The sequence below is a fragment of the Oncorhynchus kisutch genome, linkage group LG8, assembly GCF_002021735.2.
Source record: "Oncorhynchus kisutch isolate 150728-3 linkage group LG8, Okis_V2, whole genome shotgun sequence".
In the NCBI taxonomy this organism is placed as follows: Eukaryota; Metazoa; Chordata; class Actinopteri; order Salmoniformes; family Salmonidae; genus Oncorhynchus; species Oncorhynchus kisutch.
In genome coordinates, this window is record NC_034181.2 from 67,446,615 (window position 1) to 67,468,736 (window position 22,122).

General features: G+C 41.8%; 2 protein-coding genes across 7 annotated transcripts in view; both read left to right on the plus strand.

Moving 5' to 3' along the window:
• LOC109895239 (DNA-binding protein RFX7) overlaps positions 1–8,691 on the plus strand; it is a 35,886-nt gene extending 27,195 nt beyond the window's left edge. For all 4 annotated transcript variants that reach the window (XM_031830958.1, XM_031830956.1, XM_031830957.1 and 1 more), the window contains one exon: positions 1,176–8,691. In XM_031830958.1, the coding sequence (XP_031686818.1) occupies positions 1,176–4,427 (3,252 nt within the window). In that variant the 3' untranslated portion in view covers positions 4,428–8,691. The remainder of the gene's footprint in view (positions 1–1,175) is intronic.
• A 6,961-nt stretch (positions 8,692–15,652) lies between these two features.
• Positions 15,653–22,122, plus strand: part of LOC109895238 (E3 ubiquitin-protein ligase NEDD4-like) — a 51,126-nt gene continuing 44,656 nt past the window's right edge. The window contains exons 1-6 of one of the 3 annotated variants that reach the window (XM_031830964.1): positions 15,653–15,755; positions 15,960–16,043; positions 16,703–16,777; positions 18,756–18,829; positions 20,278–20,356; positions 20,450–20,488. In XM_031830964.1, the coding sequence (XP_031686824.1) occupies positions 16,730–16,777; positions 18,756–18,829; positions 20,278–20,356; positions 20,450–20,488 (240 nt within the window). In that variant the 5' untranslated portion in view covers positions 15,653–15,755; positions 15,960–16,043; positions 16,703–16,729. Of the gene's footprint in view, positions 15,756–15,959; positions 16,044–16,148; positions 16,778–18,755; positions 18,830–20,277; positions 20,357–20,449; positions 20,489–22,122 lie in introns of those variants that run through there. The other 2 variants (XM_031830965.1, XM_031830963.1) reach the window with 2 other exon arrangements.

Sequence of the window (22,122 nt, forward strand, 5' to 3'; positions counted from 1 at the left end):
CTGTACAAACAATAGTATGCAAGTATAAACACCATGAGACCATGCAGCCATCATACCGCTCAGGAAGGAGACACGTTCTGTCTCCTAGAGATGAACGTACTTTGGTGCGAAAAGTGAAAATCAATCCCAGAACAACAGCAAAGGACCTTGTGAAGATGCTGGAGGAAACAGGTACAAAAGTATCTATATCGACAGTAAAACGAGTCCTATATTGACGTAACCTGAAAGCCCGCTCAGCAAGGAAGAAGCCACTGCTCCAAAACCGCCATAAAAAAGCCAGACTACGGTCTTTGGGGACAAAGATCGTACTTTTTGGAGAAATGTCCTCTGGTCTGATGAAACAAAAATAGAACTGTTTGGCCATAATGACCTTTGTTATGTTTGGAGGTAAAAGGGGGAGTCTTGCAAGCCAAAGAACACCATCCCAACCGTGAAGCACGGGGGTGGCAGCATCATGTTGTGGGGGTGCTTTGATGCAGGAAGGACTGGTGCACTTCACAAAATAGATGGCATCATGAGGTAGGATAATTATATAGATATATTGAAGCAACATCTCAAGACATCAGTCAGGAAGTTAAAGCTTGGTAGCAAATGGGTCTTCCAAATGGACAATGACCCCAAGCATACTCCCAACGTTGTGGAAAAACGGCTTAAGGACAACAAAGTCCAGGTATTGGAGTGTGTATCACAAAGCCCTGACCTCAATCTTATAGAACATTTGTGGGTAGAACTGAAAAAGCATGTGGGAACATGGAGGCCTTACAAACCTGACTCAGCTACCCCAGCTCTGTCAGGAGGAATGGGACAAAATTCACCCATCTTATTGTGGGAAGCTTGTAGAAGGCTACCCAAAACGTTTGACCCAAGTTAAACCATTTAAAGGCAGCTACCAAATACTAATTGAGTGTATGTAAACTTCTGACCCACTGGGAATGATGAAAGAAATAAAAGCTGAAATCATTCTCTCTACTATTATTCTGACATTTCACATTCTTAAAATAAAGTGATCATCTTAACGGACCTAAGACAGGGAATTTTTACTCAGATTAAATGTCAGGAATTGTGAAAAACTGAGTTTAAATGTATTTGGCTAAGGTGTATGTAAACTTCTGTCTTCAACTGTACATCTTATTAATAATTTTTTTGTGTCATGTTTTTCTATGCTGTATATGCAGGTACAAAGGAGCAGGCTGATGTCCCCCAGTCCTGTGGGAACATCGGAGGGCAAGATTCTGCCTGTCAACTTCCAAGTGGTGACTCAGTCAATGCAGCCTGTCAAGTGTCCCAAGACCCCTCAGAATATCCCAGCCAGCCCTGTGGGGGACCGCTCTGCCCGCCACCGCTATGCCCAGATCCTGCCTAAACCCTCAGCCACCAGCGCTATCACCCTGCGCTCGCCCCCCACCCTGCTCATCACCAACAGCCCCATCAAGACCATGATGCAGCCCACACCCCACATCAGCTCTGTCAACGTGGTCAAGATGACCACCATATCCCTGGCTCCCAACTGCAGCACTACAACAACCTTAACAAACACCACCTTAAGGTCTGCCTCTGCTGGCATGGGCAGCACTGTAGCCCTGGAGGAGAGCAGACCCAGCCCGCGGGCCAGGAGTGGCTCTGCAGCCCCCATCCTGTCCCCCTTAGCCAGGTCAGGCCGGGCCACCACCACCCCTACCATCGACATCAAGATGATTGAGGGTGAAGCCATAAGTGAAGGCAGTCTGGCCCTGGGTGCTAGCAGGCTTACTATGACTCAGGAAGCTGCAGGGGGCCAGAGGGCTGGAGGAGCTGTACCAAGGGCTGCCAGTGTGCCCATGCCTCACACTAAAGGCTCCCTGGGACTAGAGGCAATGGCTGGAACCAATTGCAATGGCAAGTCCTCTTTGCGCAACAACACTGTGTCAGCTACAGCTGGTAGCAATAATAACACCAATAACGAAAGTACTTTGTATTTGACGGTCTCCAATCAGAATACCAGCACCACTCTGTCACCCAATGGCGGCACTGTTGCCACATCACTCATCGCCTCGAAGAGCCCCAGGAAACGCCCAGGCGTCGGCCCAGAGTCTTATCCCACGCCTGTCAAAAGGGTCTTCATCTCCCAGCAACCTCTTGGGGGCTCCGATGGTTACAGACATGGGATTGGTGCAGGAGTGAAGAAACTCCCCAGGACAGGAACCCCGGTCAGACCTGAAAGTGCACCAGCCATTGGTAAAGTTACTGTGAAACTGAACTCCACTGTCCCAACTCGAATCCTGTCACTCTCTGATTCCCCCATCGGAACCAGAGGCTTCCAGACTGTTGTCAAGCCACAGAGCTCCGTGCAGAGAAGAGACACTCCGATCACCATGGACACTAGCAGCATCAGCAACGTTAGTGCCCCGGCTGGTCATGCACGAATTCAGCACCAGCAGCACATGACGGGTAACATGCAAGCCATGCCCAACAGCTCTGCCCTACTGGAGCAGTCTGCTGTGAGTGACCTGAGGAACACCATGTGGGTTGGGGGCCAGCTGGAGGGAGGTAAGCAACAGCAGCAGCAAGCCTACGCCCAGCAGATCACAGACCACAAGCAGGCATCCACACCGGTTATGGAGCCCCTGGCCATGATGGGCCAGGCCCCAGCCTCTAGCCAGCTCTCCATGCAGACAGACATGGACTACTTCCATTTCAATGATGACGATATGACCCAGGACAGCATTGTGGAGGAGCTGGTGCAGATGGAGGAGCAGATGAAGCTCAACAGCAGTCTGCAGGCCTTCGGAGCTGACGTGACGCTGCAAGGCCATCAGTCTGTAATGCAGGGCAACATGATGTCCTCCAACCAGACAATGACCCCTTACTACCAATCAGTACACAGCAGCACCACCCCTGTCCAAACCCCCACCCCTACCCCAACTCCCACATCCACCTCTGAGATGATGGGAGGAGGCCAGGGCCTGACTAGGGAGAGCCCCTGCTCCCGCATGGCCCCTACCACCCCGGTGGACAGTGCCATAGGGAGCAGCCGACACACCCCCATCGGCACTCCACACTCCAACTGCAGCGGCAGCGTGCCCCCCAGCCCTGTGGAGTGCAGGAACCCCTTTGCCTTCACTCCCATTAACTCCAGCATTACAGGCTACCACGATGGCAGCATTGTCTCCAGCAGCCCCGTCAAGCCCATGCAGAGGCCCATGGCTACTCACCCAGACAAGGCCAAACTGGAGTGGATGAACAATGGTTACAACAAAAGCGGGGGGAACTCCATCAACGGCATCAGTATCCTCCCCAGCTATCAGGACCTGGTCGACGACCACTTCCGAAAGCCCCATGCCTTCGCCATCCCTGGCCAGTCCTATCAGTCTCAGACGAGGCACCACGACGGACACTACGGACGCCTGACACCCATCTCTCCGGTGCAGCAGCAGGCAGCCAGTATGGCCAACCTGAACAAGCAGGAGAGCTTCGCTGTGCCTGCCCCTCTGGACAACAAGACCACCAGTACATCTTCAGCAGGCGGGACCTTCCGCTGTCGTAGTGTGAGCCCTGCCGTGCGCCAGCGAAACCTGAGTGGCAACCAGAGTGGCAACATCCCCCGAACAGTGGTGTCCCCCTTCACCTCCCCCGTGACCCCAGAGATGATCAACATCTTCGCCAACAGCCATGGGGACGTCAGCAGCATGGCACAGAGGAGCCAGTCTGTGCCTGTTAATGTGATGATGCAGACGGAGGTGCCGCCCATGCAGGGCCAGACCAACAGCAAAAAGATCACCAACGTGCTCCTGAGCAAGATGGACGGGGACAGTGACGACGCGGTGCGGGGCCTGGGTATCAACAACCTGCCGTCCAACTACACAGCCCGCATGAACCTCACCCACATCTTAGAGACCACTCCCAGCTTCCCCAGAAGTGCCAACCATCAGACTCTGATGACTTCCAACACTCAGAATGCGTACAAGTTTCAGAAGCCTGGTTACCTCATGAAGAACTCTAGGAACGAACAGATGATTCTCTCAGCAGGTGACAGCCAAGCACAATCAGCTACTGGAGATCAGCAGAGCCAGCCTATGCTGCTGGCCCAGAACCTTCAGCAGCAACAACAACAGCTGCAGCTAGATTTCAGCACCACTGTTAAAGACCTCTTAGCGGACGGCAGCCTTACTCCTGGCAATCAGCTCGTGGGACAGGTGTCAGAACTCAACCCTGTGGGGTCTGATTTTCGACTGACCTCTGATCTTTCCAGTAGCATCAATGACCTGAACAATTTGGACACAAACCTTCTGTTTGACCCCAATCAGCAGCAGGGACAATATGAAGACTCTACACTGGAGGAACTGAAGAATGATCCGCTGTTCCAGCAGATTTGCAGCGAGACTGCGAATTCCAATGGATTTGATTGGCTGGAAAGTAAAGACCAGCCCACAGTCGGGTTAATGGGTTAATATGGGCTCTGCTTTTATTTCATGAAGGTGAAATGGTTTGTTTATACCTATTGTTTTGTAAAAATCTTCTTTGTAATTATTCACATTAACATTGTATAGCACACTGCAACACTCGGGATACAATGACTTTTGTCCAGTCTAAGTGCCAGGCTGAACAGAAATGATCACACTTACAAATATGCTGGTTTTCTCTCACAGCTCATCGCTGGTGCTGACTCATCCATTTCTCCCTCTTCAGACATCATATTCAAGAGCATTTAAATCAAGACAGTAGAATAACAAGTATTTTTACATTTTCAGAAGGACAGGATATAAAGAGAGAGATGTTTGGTCATCTTTAAGAGATCTCTATCTGTAGACTATAATTTTGGATAATGTTTTTGTTCTTGACTAAAACAAGAGGTTTGGCAAATAATTGGCAACTGTTCATCCCTCTGTAAATTGTTTACTTCCATTGAGGTAGATCTGAAGATAGAAGTAATTTGGAATTGCTTTAGAAGCATACTGTTGTGCAAGAACGGTAAATGGGGTGTATGCTCACCTAATATGCCCCTGTACCTCTCAATGAAGAGTTGAGATACCTCGAGAGGGCATTTGCAGTAGCATGCACTGGTACTAATGTTTCTCATTGCCGTTTCAAGTCTTAAGGATTGCAGGTGCAAAACAAATATACCAAAATCCATCGATGGTTAAAAAAAAATCCCCCATAATCTGTAAATAAAAATGTTTCATTGGTCTACTTAAAGAACCATGTCTTATATATTTCCACACTTGTTGGAATAATACTGTGAAAATGATAATGCCCTTTTAGTGTAGGAGTTGTTTGAAAAGACCGCCTAAAATGTCAGCCTGTTTAGGTGAGATGGAGTTTTGGCCTGCATGGTGACATCACCTGGTAGTATATGTATTTAATAGACCAATAAGAAAGAGTTCCAAACCTTCTGCCAATAACAGCTAGTTTTTAGGTTTCCCCTCCCTACTCAGTCCTAGCAAAATTCTTGCTTGAGAATTTGTTCTTTGCTAAGAACCTATTTTTATTACTTTTTGCCCATTTCTTTCAATTAAATCACAGTAAGGTACTTCATTTTTACCAAGAAATAAATGATTTGATATTGAGATAAAATAAAAAAACAGCTGTGTTCGACCTTTAACATACATTGTTTGCAATGATATTGAGGCAAACTAGTTCCATTCTCTCAGAATTTGGAGTTTTACAAGTAGGAAAACGGCAGCTGTTTGAAAAAGAATCTGTGTGACTACAGAATATTATTCAAACTATAGATTTAAAGGTCAAGATATACTGTCTGTATACTAAACTTGTCAGAAGATGTCTGATTGTCCGCTTTGCTGAAATGTTATGCAAATTTTACAAATAAGATATTGACCACTCAAATTCCAGTGTGCATGGTACAAAAAATGTAGGCTATTAAATCGAGATTTGAATGTACTATGTCTTTTCACCTTTTCAAATTTCCCCTCATGTCCCAGTAGTTAATGCACTTTGAGTACATTGAAACTGAGAGCAGGTAGCTGAAGAACAACAGATGATATCTGTTAATATTGTTATTTTTTAGGCTTGCTTCACCCACATTTTGCCCTGAATGCTGACATTCTTACTGTAGTTGAGCTCCCCTGTCCTTAGTGTCAAAAGGATTGCTTTGTTTAGAATCGTATATGTTTATAAGAATTAAAACAATCATAATAAAGACCTGGAATGGGGATAGCTTGCACTTTAGTGACTGCAGAACTAAAGGAAATGGGCTTTAAGATGGAGCTCAAAGGACAGTTAAATCTTGTATTTAAACCTTATAATGCAGAAGATGACCCTTTTCACCTCTGTCAAGCTTTTTAAGACTTGTGTAGGGCACTGGTGGGGATTTTTATTTACGTTCTTTGTGACTATTTGGCGGGTATCATTTTAATTAACAGAAATATATTGATTTTAGTAAGGAAGTGGAGGAATATATGAATAGGAATTTAACCTTATAACACCCCTATACCAAAGTGTATTGACTGGAGATGACCCTGCCCTGTTTCAGTCGTGTATCTATTTGGGGGAAAATGACTATTCTGGTTCTGATTTATTTTAACACTATGCATTTTTTACTTATCAAAGCGGCTGCTACTGTCAAAGTAGGTTACTGCGGGTTTATGTAAATGTATGTCGTTTTTCCCTTTAAAAATTATTTTTTTCATGTTACATACATTCAGTAAAAAATGTGATGGATATGAAGTAATTTAGATTAAATTAAAGTTAATAGTTTAGTTTAATATTATGCCATTAGATATTCAAAGTCCGTCCTATAAAAAGGCACAAAGGTGCATATTTTACCGTCATACATTGAAAGCTATTCCCCTTACATTAGTCTAGATCCAGTAGAAAATACAGTATTATGGAATACTGTAATACAGAATTACATAAATATTTGTATACATTTTCATTTTCTTCCCCTTGAATAATGTTCTTGTTGAGTTCATTAATCCACTGCATTTTATTCTAACAGTGAAGGGACGTGTTTCACCTGGAGACAAAAAAAAGGCATTTAGTGGAAAAGTATGGGTCATCTATTACAGGTTTAAATAGCTTATAGTATAATGAAGAACAGTGTGTGAATAAGGCATGCAAATCATAAAGGGAATAGCTAATTGGCCAGATCCTGTGGTTTTTATTAGCTTTTAATCTTCTGAGCCTTATATCCATACCAAAGAGTAACTAATTAGTGTGAGGAAAAAAAGCATTAAATATGATTTTTTTTGTTTTGAAGAACCCACAAATAACCCAGTAATTTGCCTATTTGCCTGACATCAGTCAAATACCTTTATATGGCCATTTGGAATTGTCCTTCTTTCAGGTGGGATGGTTGAAAATAATTTGAGGAAATTGTGAAACTGGCAACTGATCTGTAGCACTGGAAAACATGCTGAAAACCACACTACTGTTCTGGTTTATAAAAACCAATGTAGCAGGACAATATTGGGGTTAATTCAGTTGACTGTTGTAAGTGTTCCTCTCATTTTGAACCCCACAGTTTGTACATATGAAAGCTCTGACACTGTATTGTTATAACTTAAACTGGTTCTGTGCTCCTGCACCCTCTGAAATGCTATATTGGTGATTTAGGATCAGGAGCCAGCTAAACTGTGCTAGTGTGTTTGGCCGCTGGCGCCCTTTCTTGTACAGATAATGCTGTGTGTTAGTTTTTTCTTAGCTTGGTGTTTTTTTGTTTGCTTCCTGAGATTTATATTGGTTGGCTTTTTACAGAAGACATCTGCTTCGAGTGAGAAAATAGCATGGGTATGATTTTTTTTTTTAAAGTATTATATATTACCAGGTTGCATAGCTATCTTTCTCTGACAGATTTTGTGCCCAGAACATTGCAATGGACATTGGAATGTCATGGTTAAAATTTCAACAAGCTTTGAAGGTTCATGTTATTGCACTAAACATTTAATGAACCAAGGCATTGGAACCTCTTTTAGGACAAATGCATTAATTGAAGCAACCCAAATATTTTTTTAAAGAGCTTAACTAAGTGAAAAAATAATTGAAATGTCAATCAAAAAAATGAGAACGCTAATTGTCTTGTGTAGCAATGTACCTTAATCTCAATGAGATACTTTTTTTTTTTTTTTTTTTACTTCATTCTCATGAGAATATGAAACTCAATTTAAAGAAACATTTAAACAGAAATATTCTCAAATAAATCATTCACCATGTTAATAAATGATATGTGTGCATGTTTGTAGAATTCTATTGTACAGAGTATTTGTAACCACTTTGCTGTAATTCAGGATTGGTTCTGTCAATCGGAACAGAAAGGTGTAGCGACTCACAAGTTACTTGCATTGTTTGACGTTTACTAATTCAGATTAATATTTGTTCTGTATGTTCAGGTTTTGAATCCGTTCTGTTTATTTAGATGTTTTAACTTTTTTTACGTAACTCTGTGAAGATGTATTTTTTCTCTCCAGAAACCATTGAAAATAAGCACTGATGTTTGTACTTAAATGAAGACAAACCCTGTCTGTTCTTCTTTAAGTGCACAGGGGCAGCTGAGTCCTGTACTTTTCACAGACCTGGTATAAAGTCCCTTTAACCCTTGTTGTTGTTTAGTGTACAGCAGACCGTAGAGTAATTTGATAAAGTTGCTTTAGCGTTTCAGCAAAGTTTCTTCTGTCTTTTTTTAATTGAAAGTGCTCACTGATGTTGAGATTCTTTTTAAGGGTTTTTAAAACCAATAAACTTTTTTTTAAAGTACTTGAATATCTTGGTTTCAATTGTTGTTTTTCCACTCTACATGCATTTACATTACCTTCACTTAGCTAGAATCTTCTGGTTTGGTCCCACAAAGGTTTTATCCCCAGAGCTGTGATGATTCAAATAAATATGTATTTACTTTACTGTTAATCTCACTTTTGTTTTCAGTGTCCTTTTCCTCACCGTAGCTTAAGTTATTCAATATGAAGCTAAAAAGATATGGCGTGCCAAACACCACATTCCATAGATCCTATATCTATTCTAGTTGATTAAGTCACACGAGTGTGGAAGACCATGGTTTGAACTGATCTTCTCAAATCCTGTTCCATAGGGGTTATTGAAAATGTTACAGTACCACAAAAAGAATGAACCCGCACTTGTGGGAAGTGTATTCACAATTTCCAATTATGTTATTTGTACGTTTTAGCATTTTTTATGTGAATGTGGTAATGATGTTCCAGAGAGTGGCTAATCTGTGTATATAGCTTGATGCAGCTCATGATAGAAAAACAATGCACATTTGGCATCATTTGCACCATTTGTCTGAGATATCAAGCCTGCTGATAAGAGCTGGCTAGTAGAAGAGCAGGAAAAAATGTCTGCTTCTAGTCTTTGTAAATTGCTTATAGCTCCAATGCTAATTCATGAGCTATGATCCCTTATTGATGTCACTTGTTAAATCCACTTCAATCAGTGTAGATGAAGGGGAGGAGACATGTTAAAGAAGGATTTTTAAGCCTTGAGACAATTGAGACATGGTTTGTGTGCCATTCAGAGGGTGAATGGGCAAGTCAAAATATTTAAGAGCCTTTGAACAGGGTATGGTAGTAGGTGCCAGGCGCACCAGTTTGAGTATCAAGAACTGCAATGCTGCTGGGTTTTCACACTCAACAGTTTCCCATGTGTATCAAGAATGGTCCATCACCCACAGGACATCCAGCCAACTTGACACAACTGTGGAAAGCATTGAAGTCAACATGGGCCAGTATCCCTGTAGAATGCTTTCGACACCTTGTAGAGTCCATGCCCCGACAAATTGAGGCTGTCCTGAGGGCAAAAGGAGGTGCAACTCAATATTAGGAAGGTGTTCCTAATGCTTTGTACACTCAGTGTAGTTCTATTGTAAAAATGGTGAGAGGAGATTACCATTTGGCTTAAAGAGCTTGTCTGCAAAAACATTCTCCAAATTAAAATGTTCTGCTGGTGAGTGTTCCATTATGTAATGAACCAACTTGAACAGACTACTGTGCAACAGCAAACTGTAATTGGTCTGGTAAATACAATGTCCCACTCCATTGTCTGTTTTTGGAGTTGTTAACTAGCTGATACTGAACTGAGAATCTTCTAAAATTCCCAATGATGTGGTAGTTCAGTGATTTTGTAAATGTGTGGTAATTGAGGGAGAACAGCTGAATCAAGGCTTGAACCCAGGGCAAGTGAACTACCTCCCAAAAAGCCCAAGATCTTTTGGTAGAGGACATATCCTCCCATTTATTATACAGTGCACTCATCGTACTCCCTTCTAAACAGAAACGGGCTGAAGTTGAGAGCTAATGTTACATTTTACAATGCTGTCGCCTTGATTTGATCAAGATGATCATTGTAGAACACTTGCTGAATTAAAAAAGTATAGTCCAAGTCCAATAATTTTTACTGATTTTAATTTCTTGACTTTTTGTACAGGTTCCAGCGAGGGACGTCATGAACAAAAATACTTCTAAGCAAGGTCAGTTGGATCAGGTATCTTTGAATGTGAACATTAACCTGTGTGTCATTCAACCGGTTTCCTAAATTATGATAACAAAGTAATGCTTGTCTCAAGGTAACCCATTCATAGATGCTAACTACCTTTAGCTCCTATTGACGATAGTATCTTCTGGCCTGGGGAGTTTTGTTAAAAGCCCAGACGCGTGTGGTACGGTTTTGTTAACATATCAGCGAGAAATAATATTTTTTTTATGGTTAAATTACTACACACCTTTTATAGGGTTAGGGTTCCCACATGGCCATATTTGCATGTTACAGCGCTTGTTTCCGAAAACATTAAATTTGATTTGTCACATGCGCCGAATACAACAGGTGAAGACGACAGTGAAACGCTTACTTACGTGTCCTTTCCAAACAATGAAAGTTAAAAAGTAAGAAAAATTTGTTAAATAAAATATAGTAACACAATAGAATGACAATAACGAGGTTATATACAAAGAATACCAGTACCGAGTTAATGTGCAGTGGTATGAGGTAGTTGAGGTAATATGTAGAGTACTAGTCAAAAGTTTGGACACACCTAATCATTCAAGGGTTCTCTTTATTTGGACTATTTTCTACATTCTAGAATAATAGTGAAGACATCAAAACTATGAAATAACACACATGAAATGTAGTAGCCACAAAAGTGTTAAACAAATCACAATATATTTTAGATTCTTCAAAGTAGCCACCCTTTGCCTTGATGACAGCTTTGCAAACTCTTGGCATTCTCTCAAAAACATTATCTCAAAAAAGCTGATGCAGCACTCGATCACTCTCCTTGGTCAAATAGCTCTTATACACCCTGGAGGTGTGTTGGGTCATTGTCCTGTTGAAAAACAAATGATAATCCCACTTAGCGCTAACCAGATGGGATGGTGTATCGCTGCAGAATGCTGTGGTAGCCATGCTGGTTAAGTGTGCCTTGAATTCTAAATAAATCACAGACATTGTCGCCAACAAAGCACCATCACACCACCTCCTCCATGCTTCACGGTGGGAACCACACATGCGCAGATCATCCGTTCACCTACTCTGCGTCTCATAAAGAGACAGCGGCTGGAACCAAAAATCTCAAATTTGGAGTCATCAGACCAAAGAACAGATTTCCACTGGTCTAATGTCCATTGCTCGTGTTTCTTGGCCAAAGCAGGTCTCTTATTATTATTGGTGTCCTTTAGTAGTGGTTTCTTTGTAGCAATTTGGCCATGAAGGCTTGATTCACATAGTCTCCTCTGAACAGTTGATGTTGAGATGTGTCTGTTACTTAAACTCTGTGCAGCATTTATTTGGGCTGCAATTTCTGAAGTTGGTAACTCTAATGACATTATCCTCTGCAGGTAACTGGGTCTTCTTTTCCTGTGGTGGTCCTCATGAGAGCCAGTTTCATCATAGAGCTTGATGGTTTTTGCGACTGCACTTGAAGTAACTTTCAAAGTTCTTGAAATGGAAAAAAAGGAAAAAGAAATTCCACAAATTAACTTAACAAGGCACACCTGTTAATTGAAATGCATTCCAGGTGACTACCTCATGAAGCGGGTTGAGAGAATGCCAAGAGTGTGGAAAGCTGTCATCAAGGCAATGGGTGGCTACTTTGAAGAACCTCAAATATTAAATATATTTTGATTTGTTTTACACTTTTTTGGTTACATGATTCCATGTGTTATTTCATAGTCTTGATGTCTTCACTATTATTCTACAATGTAGAAAATAGTAAAAATAAAGAAAAACCCTTGAATGAGTTGGTGTTTCCAAACATTTAACTGGTATTGTACATGTAGGTAGGGGTAGTGACTAGGCAATCAGGATAGATAATAACAGAGTAGCAGAAGCGTATGTGTCTGTGTGAGCGTGTGTGTGGTGTCAATAATATGCATATGTATTGTGTGTGTGAGAGTGATTTGTAGTTTTTGTGTGTTGGAGATGTCCGTGTAGTATGTGTAAGTGTGTGGGTAGAGTTCATTGTGTGTGCATAGAGGAAGTGCAAAAAAAAGAGCAGGAAGCAAATGGTCTGAGTAGTCATTTGAGTAACTGTTCAACAGTCTTATGGCTGGGGGTAGAAGCTATTCAGAAACCTTTTGTTCCCAGACTTGGTGCTGCGGTTCGGCTTGCCGTGCGGTACCAGATGGAACAGTCTGACACTTGGGTGGCTGTAGTCTTTGACCATTTTTAGGGCCTTCCTCTGACACCGCCTGGTATAGAGGTCCTAGATGGTAGGGAGCCCGGCCCCAGTGATGTACTGGGTCGAACGCACTACCTTCTGTAGCGCCTTGCGGTTGGATGCCAAGCAGCAGTGATGCAGCCAGTCAAGATGCTTTCAATGGTGCAGCTTTAGAACTTTTTTAGGATCTGAGTGCCCATGCCAAATCTTTTCAGCCTTCTGAGGGGGAAGAGGTGTTGTGCCCCTTCACGACTGTGCAGTGGTCGAAAAAGTACCCACCTGTCATTGATTTTTATTTTTATCAAAGGTAAATGTAATTGCTAAAATATACTAAGTATCAAAAGTAAAAGTATAAATCATTTCAAATATCTTAAGAAAACCAGACTGCACCATTTTTTAAATGTACAGATAGCCAGGAGCACACCAACACTCAGACATAATTTACAAACGAAGCATGTGTGTTTAGTCCGCCAGATCAGAGGCAGTAGGGATGACCAGGGATGTTCTCATGATAAGTGCATGCATTGGACTATTTTCTGTTCCTGCTAAGCATTCAAATGCAACAAGTGGGTGTCCGGGAAAATACTTGGAGTAAATTTAGGAATGTAGTGAAGTAAAAGTAGTCAAAAAATAAATAGTAAAGTACAGATACCCCCAAAAATGACTTAAGTAGTATTTCAAAGTATTTTTTACTCAAGTTCTTTACACTACTGCAACGGTGTTTGGACCATGATAGGTCACACCCCTGAAGGGCCCCCGTGTCGAGGGTCAGTGTGGTGGATGTGGTGTTGCCTACCCTCACCACCTGGGGACGGCCCAACAGGATGTCCAGGATCCAGTTGCAGAGGTTGGTGCTCAGTCCTAGGGTCCTTAGCTTAAGTGATGAGCTTGGAGGGCACTATGGTGTTCAATGCTGAGCTGTAGTCAATAAACAGCATTCTCACGTAGCTATTCCTTTTTTCCAGGTGGGAAAGGGCAGTGTGGAGTGCAATAGAGATTGCGTCATCTGTGGATATGTTGGGGTGGTATGCAAATTTGCAGTGGATGTCTGGGATGATGGTGTTGATGTAAGCCATGACCAGCCTTTCAAAACATTTCATGGCTACAGATGTGAGTGCTATGAGGCAATAGTCATTTAGACTGGTTACCTTGGCTTTCTTGGGCACAGGGACAATGGTGGTCTGCTTGAAACATGTAGGTATTACAGACTGGGTCAGGGAGAGGTTGCCAGCTGTTCAGCGCATTCTCTCAGTACGAGTCCTGGTAATCTGTCTGTCCTTGTGAATGTTAACCTGTTTAAAGGTCTTACTCACATCGGCTACGGAGAGTGTGATGACACAGTCATTCAGAACAGCTGGTGCTCTCATGCTTAGTTCAGTCTAGCCCTTGATCAAGACTCAGTTGCATTACACAGTCATTGTACGAAGGCATCTTCTGTATAGGGGAGTTTTGTTAAGAGCTGCAACGCTCGGTCTGAACATAAACACAATCTCTTGCGGTACGATTTTGGAAGCAAGGACCTCATCTTTCATATCAGAGAAAAATTATTAAAAAATGAAACAAAGTTCAATTGAAACACACCTTCATAGTGTTAGTGTTCCCACACTGCCATATTTCCAGTATCTGCATCTCCGAACACCTGTGTGTAAACGGAAGACAGATGCCACAAACGTGTTGTCACTGAATAATACTGTCGGCTGCAACAGTGTTAAAACCAGTTAAAACAGTGTACAGAAGTGTGTATTTTGATTTGTGAAATTATTTTAATCTTATATGAAAGCAGAGGGATTTATGTTTCTAGAACTGTACCACAATTGCGAATCAATACACGTTTAGATATAGTATTTGGCTGTTTTGGATTCCAGAGACAATATGCCCTTTAAACAGAACAGGTCCTTGGACTAAGGAGTAACGTTAGGCTCATTTAGCCCAATATTGGGCTTGGTTCAGTGTTGCTTGCCTCGAAGCGAGCATAAAAGGCATTTAGTTCATCTGATAGGCTCGTGTCAATGCGCATCTCGTGACTGGGTTTCACTTTGTAATCCGTGATAGTTTGCAAGCCCTGCCACACCATCAGAGCTGGTGTGGTAGGATTCGATCTTAGTCCTGTATTGACGTGTTGCCTGTTTGGTGGTTCATTGGAGGGTGTAGCAGGATTTCTTAAAAGCATCTGGAATAGTGTCCTGCTCCTTGAATGCAGCAGCTTTAGCTCAGTGCAGATGTTGCCTGGATTCCATGGCTTCTGTTTGGGATAAGTACGTACGGTCATTGTGGGGACGACGTTGTTGGTGCACTTAATGAAGCCAGGGACTGATGTGGTAAACTTCTCAATGCCATCGGATGAATCCCGGAACATATTCCAGTCTGTGCTAGAAAAACAGCCCTGTAGCTTAGGACCACTTCCGTATTGAGTGCGTCACTGGTACTTACTGTTTTTTTTGGTTGTAAGCAGGAATTAGGAGGATAGAGTTATGGTCAGATTTGCCAAATGGAGGGCGAGGGAGAGCTTTGTATGGAGTAACGGTGATCTAGAGATGTTTTCGCCTTTAGTTGCACAGGTGACATGCTGGTAGAAATTAGGTCAAATGAATTTTAGTTTTCCTGCATTAAAATCACCAGCCACTAGGAGTACCGCCTCTGGGTGAGCATTTTCTTGTTGGCTTATGGCCCTATACAGCTCATTGATTGCAGTCTTAGCGCCAGCATGAGTTTGTGGTGGTAAATAGACAGCTACGAAAAATATAGAAAACTCTCTTTGTAAATAGTATGGTCTACAGCTTATCATGAGGTATTCTTGGCGAGCAGAACATTGAGACTTCCTTAATATTAGAGATCACGCACTAGAAAAACCAGCTCCAGTTATATTTTCCTTGTTCAGTCATGACTCAAACAGGATACTACAGTTCTTCAGATCACGTTTATAGGGTAGTATCAAACGGGGATCGTCCAGTTTATTCTCCAGTGATTGCATGTTCGACAATAGAATGAAGTGTAGAGGCGGTTTATCCACTCGCTGACGTAGTCTCATCGTATTCCGCATTCCGGCCTCTATAATGCCACCTCTTCCTTTTTCGAGTGTCAGGGATTTGGGCCTGGTCCGGATGAGAATTATGTCCTTCGCTGTCAACTCTTTGAAGTAGAAATCCTCATCTAAATCGAGGTTAGTGATCGCTGTTCTGATGTCCGAAAGCATTTTTTCGGTCATAGGAAATGATGGCGGAAACATCATGTACAATTTTTTTTAAAGATCAGCTCAAAAAAGCCCAATTTGTCAGGAGCCCTGTAAAACGTCTGCTCTTCCCTCCAGCAGAATGGCGGAAGACAGAGGGGCATACTTTATTCTACTTACCTATCTGTGTTTCAGAACACCTGTGTGTAAACAGAAGATGGATGCAACAAAGGTGTTGTCACAAAAAATACTGTTGGCTGTAACTGTTAACGGTGTACAGTAAGTGTTTATTTTGGATTCGTGAAATTATTTTGATGTGATATTAAAGAGAGCTTTACGTTTATAGAACTGTAACTCAATTGACAATCAACTCACGTTTAGATGGAGTATTTGGATGTGATATTAAAGAGAGCTTTACGTGTATAGAACTGTACCGCAATTGACAATCAACTCACGTTTAGATGGAGTATTTGGCTGTTTTGCTGCCAGAGCCAATTCGGCTCTGAACAGAACATGTAAGGTCCTTGGACTATAAGGAGTAAAGTTAGGCTCCTTTTGTCCATACTGGGCTAGTCTCAGTGGTTTGGAAAATGATGCAACATTTCAACATTTGAAATGGGTACATTATTTGTCCTGGTCTGCAATGGAAGTGCAAAACTATTAATTACAACCATTTGCACTAACCACCGGATGTTATGTGATGGCTGTTTTGTGTCAACTTTTTATATACATTGTACATCACGTTCTCGTGAATTACTACGTAGAGGTGGTAGCGGAGGGAGGAGAGGAGTCGGGATCCTGTTGGTGGAGAACAACGCACGACACATTTGAACATTTTAACTAGAATTGTGTTTGGTACAGTTCATTTGTTAGTGAAAGGTGAATTGGTGGAAGAGCACCTACAGCGTTAAAATTCTGTACATTTTACTTTAATCGAGCTACAGGACAACTACGGGGCTGAGGATATGAGTATGGCCGCACTTCCCGAGGTCCGCGGACTTCTGACTGATGAGGTAAATATTTAGCTAACGCTACCTAACTAGCTAGCTAATTAACCAACTGGCTACGTGGGCAGACAAAATCCGTTATATCCAAGTGTTTAGCTAAATTGTCATTACATTTCTTTGGGTATTGTCAACCAAGCTGTTAGAGTTGGACAGTCAAGTCCCAACATACCAATATCCATTTTATCGAAGCAACGTTAGCCAGCTAGCTAGCTAGTTAGCATGTGTAACAGTTGATTGTCATCAGCTATCTGGTAGCTGTCATCGTTGTATAGGCCTACTGTTGATTAATTAGCTAGCTAACACACATTTTTTTGACCACCTATAGATAATACAATATATTAATTGAATTATCAACTAACCATGTCAGTTGGCTATAAACTCAGAGAGCATTGCCCAAAGGAGTCATGTGAGTTATTATCACGTCATTATTAATGTGGCCTAAATTGATCTTGAATGTTTGAGATCAAATAAGTATCCACGTGGAAAACCACACTTTATATTCCTGTTAGTCATTTACAGTAAGTGACATTTATGTAGTTAACATCATTAACCTGATATTTACAGTGTTGCATTTGGGAAGTATTCAGACCCCTTGACTTTTTCCACATTTTGTTACTTTACAGCCTTATTCTAAAACATGAAAACATAAATAAAACTCAGCAATCTACACACAATAACCCATAATGACAAAGCGAAAACAGGTTATTAGATTTTTTTGCAAATGCATTAAAATAAAAAAACAGAAACCTTATTTACAAAAGTATTCAGACCCTTTGAGGTTGAAGGAATTTTCGGTAGAGCTCAGAGTCAGCAATGTGTCGCGTCACAGATCTGGGGAAGAGTACCAAAAAATGTCTGCAGCATTGAAGGTCCCCAAGAACACAGTGGCCTCCATCATTCTTAAATGGAAGAAGTTTGGAACCATCAAGACTTGTCCTAGAGCTAGCCGCCCTGCCAAACTGAGCAATTGGGGGAGAAGGGCCTTGGTCAGGGAGGTGACCAAGAGCCCAATGTTCACTCTGACTGAGCGCTAGAGATCCTCTGTGGAGATGGGGAGAACTATCTAGAAGGACAACCATCTCTGCAGCACTCCACAAGTCAGGCTTTTATGTTAGCGGCCAGACGGAAGCCACTCCTCAGTAAAAGGCACATGATAGTTTGCCAAATGGCACCTAAAGGAATCTGACTATGAGAAACGAGATTCTCTGGTCTGATGAAAACAAGATTGAACTGTTTGGCCTAAATGCCAAGCGTAACGTCTGGAGAACCTGGCACCATCCCTACGGGGAAGCACGGTGGTGACAGCATGCTGTGGGAATGTTTTTCAGCGGCAGGGACTTGGAGACTTGTCAGGATCGAGGGAAAGATGAACAGAGCAAAGTACAGTGAGATCCTTGAAAACCTGCTCAAGACCTCAGACTGGGGCAAATGTTCACCTTCCAACAGGACAAAGACCCTAAGCACACAGCCAAGACATCGCAGGAGTGGCTTCAGGATAAGTCTCTGAATGTCCTTGAGTGGCCCAACCAGAGCCCGGACTTAAACCCGATCTAACATCTCTGGAGAGACCTAAAAATATCTGTGCAGCGACGCTCTCCATCCAACCTCGCAGTGCTCGAGAGGATCTGAAGAGAAGAATGGGAGAAACTCCCCAAATACAGGTGTGCCAAACTTGTAGCGTCATACTCAAGAAGACTTGAGTCTGTAATCGCTGCCAGTGATGCTTCAACAATATCCTGAGTAAAGGGTCTGAATACTTATGTAAATGTGATATTTCAGTTTTTAAAATGTTTAATACATTAGAAAATTTTTCTAAAAACCTGCTTTTGCTATGACATAATGGGGTATTTTGTGTAGATTGATGAGGGGAAAAAACTTTAATATTTTAGAATAAGGCTGTAACGTAACAAAATGTGGATAAAGTCACTTTGCACTGTAAGCAGCAAGTAATGTGATTTATGTCCTTATTGTGTTTTTTTTCCAGAATGAGGCCAGAATTCTGAGAGTGAAAGTCATAGCTGGAATTGGTTTGGCCAAGAAAGATATCCTTGGAGCCAGGTCAGTCTTGATTTTGAGGAAAATATGTCTTCAAATGGATAATCCAATCTATCACTTTAACAAATTCAGGAGATAGTTTTTTAATGGTATTATAGCGAATGGTGGGACAGAGAAGTTCATCTCATATTAGCGAGGATAACTTCACTGCCCCCTCCGAACGCAAAATCACGTCCCTGTGTTTTGACCACTCGTACGTTCACCTTACATTCTGATGCAATCCCAATTCTGACACCAATTTAACGAACAGCGGTACAGGGAAGCGAACCCGGGTCATTGGTGTGAAATGCAAAAACCCTATGGATTGCACCCATAGGGTCAACCCACTTGGTTGGAATTGTAACCAGGCTCATATTAGTGAGGATTGCTTCAGTATCTTTGTATAATTCTGGTGTCTCGTGTTACCAAAATACGGTGTCCTATCTTTGGTACACTCCCTTTTTAGGAAACTCATGCTTCTGGCCATGTTATACCATAAAATACAACATTCTGATTCTACATGATCCTTAGTGTGGACTGTGGACCCTTCCTAACTTATTGGACTCCTAAATCATCTATTACAGTTCTGTGTGCTGTTTTGCCCAAAACACAAGAGTCTAGAGTTTATAAGCAGGTCTATTGCCCCAATCATTTTACACATCTACCCACTTCATTATAAACAGCAAACTGATTATCAGTTTATACTGTAAACACTTGGTAATGAACCCATGTGTGTGGAACTTTTTTCATTTAGTCAACATTGTGGACCTAGTGGTGTGCATGCGCATACTATACTATATGGTTGTTGAAGGCACGGTGCATTTAGAAATACAAACTTATTTGCCTAATACTTATTGAATACTATTAATCAAACTTGAGCGCAAAAACCTGAGACTTGCAAAATCATCTTCAAACTGTGCTGTTCCACAGACCGATAATGGTTGCTGTGGTCCTGTTTTGCATTGTTGAATGGAAAGTTCAGCACCATAGCAGTGGGTTGAAAGACGACCTTGAAGACACCTTGTGTACCCACTTCAAAATATGATATTCTTATTCATATCAAGTAGGCTTATGTTATCTTCCATGCGTTCCTTAAATTGTTACATTTTTAGACCGTAATGTAACTGTCCTGTGCAACCTTAAGATGGCGCTATAATCAGGAGTTCTGTGCCCTTGCATATAGTAGATGCTCCAGAATCTCCAGACTCCTTTCCCCTAAAAAGCCCACCATTTCCCCTCAAGGCAGTGCTGCCGAATAAACACTTTTTTTTCTTCGCATGTCCATTGTAAAAGATCAGTCGGTTTTTTTCAGTGCAACTAGTTATGGTTCCGATGACATCATTGGTTTGTGCTCCATATGGCCTGTGGGATAAAACTGTTACATGCTGAGATGTTCCCTCGTTTGATCTTTGGGCACACCAAGGGACAGATAGACAACAAGTTGAGCGTTGTCTTTTTATTTTCTATCACAGTGATCCATATACGAGAGTGTCCCTTTATGACCCTGTCAATGGAGAACTAACAAGTCTTCAGACTAAAACAATTAAAAAGGTGAGTAACTGCACTAGCTGAATAAGCACAGAGCATTTATTTGTTTGTTTTGTAAGTATCCTATTTACATTTGAAATGCATTGTCATTTCCAGACATTGGATCCGAAGTGGAATGAGGAATTCTTTTTCAGGGTAAGTCAAATGTATGGTAAAAAGAGCATTGTGAATTCTTGTGAATGTGTGTGTAGTTTCTGTTTTACCCAGGGCTCTGAGAACATTTAATACTCAACCTTTCTAAAAAAAAAAATATTTAAAAAATTCTCTCTCTTTATCTCATCTCTTTTTGCTGCATGCCTCCATGTAGTATGGACAATTAACTGGAGCCTTATTTCCTAGCCCTAACGGCTCAGTAATATGTTCCCTCTATTAGTGTTTGAAACTGCTCCAGATTCTCACTGGGAGGTTTAACATTTCACAAACAGCAAGTTAAGTCAGAACACGAAACATGTTATGTTCATGTCTGCAGACATGAGTGTTTAAAAAAAAAAAATCACAATGTTCATGGGTGTCTGTACATAATGAGCGCCAACAGGAAGTCCTCCACTGTGTTGAGCATTGATTGGTCAGTAAGACCCACACAGCATCCTGTGACTATTGTTGCCCCTTGTTCCTATCTTGGGCATGTAAACACAGCTTGATTGAATGTTGAACTGAAGGTGTGAAACAGAGCCTCTGAGTCAGCTGGTGTTGACGTGAGTCTTTGCTCTGCGGTTTTTGTGTGGAGAGCTGCGTATAGCAAGGTCCTTCTGTCCTGATTGTTTTTCATTAGGTTGATCCTCTACGGTGGAGGAAGAGACATAAATATTCACAACTCTTTTTTAGTAGCTATGGGGGCACAGATATGAATTTGAAATGTTAGTGTACCTTGAGACCTGAAGTTCAAGGGCACAGTTCAAAAGCTGGAACTTTTGCTGACGGAGTTTGAATTCGCTATTTCAACAAAAATACTTTGAAAAGAGTAGGTTGTTTGGGTGGTGGATTCCTAAGCCTATTGTGGTTGAAAAATGTAATCTTGATGGAGAAAACAACATCTTCTGCATGTGGAGAAAAAGCAGAGAGCTGGGTAACTTCTACCTGTATCTGGATGTACCACATAGCAGGAGACTTGGCCCATCTCGCCAGGAGACCGAGGGAGATATTTGAAATGTTTTAATTTCTCTGGCCCTGGACATTGAGCAGGAAGCTTTTGTGTGTGTATATATAGTTGCACACATTCACTAAAATATCCACTATGTTTAAGCCTTAGACACTCATTAGCCATGTCTAGAAATGATGGCAGTGTTGCACAATGTCTCATTGCCCTGGACAATGATTCAACATTCTCCCAGTGATCTGAAATGTAAAAAACAATCACGTCACCATGCCAGTTGAGATTTCTCCATCTCGTACAGTCTATTCAGGGCTTTCTCCATCATGGTTTCTTGGTACAGTAAATCAGTACCTTAGTGTTACAACAGCTGTATATGTCTAACAGCGCCCTGCACTTTGTAGTACTTGTCCCTATTGTGAATATTATTATGTTTATACCTGCCCTGGAACTCTATATAGAACCTTCTTGATAAAATAACGTGTCCAACCAATGTCAAAATATATTTTTAAACACCTGATTCCCTAGCCTATCTCTTATCTTTATCTTTTGATTGTTCTTTTGAAGTTAATCATATAAAGTAAACAAGTTATATTTGACGAACACACTCATATATTCTACAGGCGTTGCGGCCTATTTGGCCCACCTTACCAACGTGGCAGTGTCAATAATGGCTTCA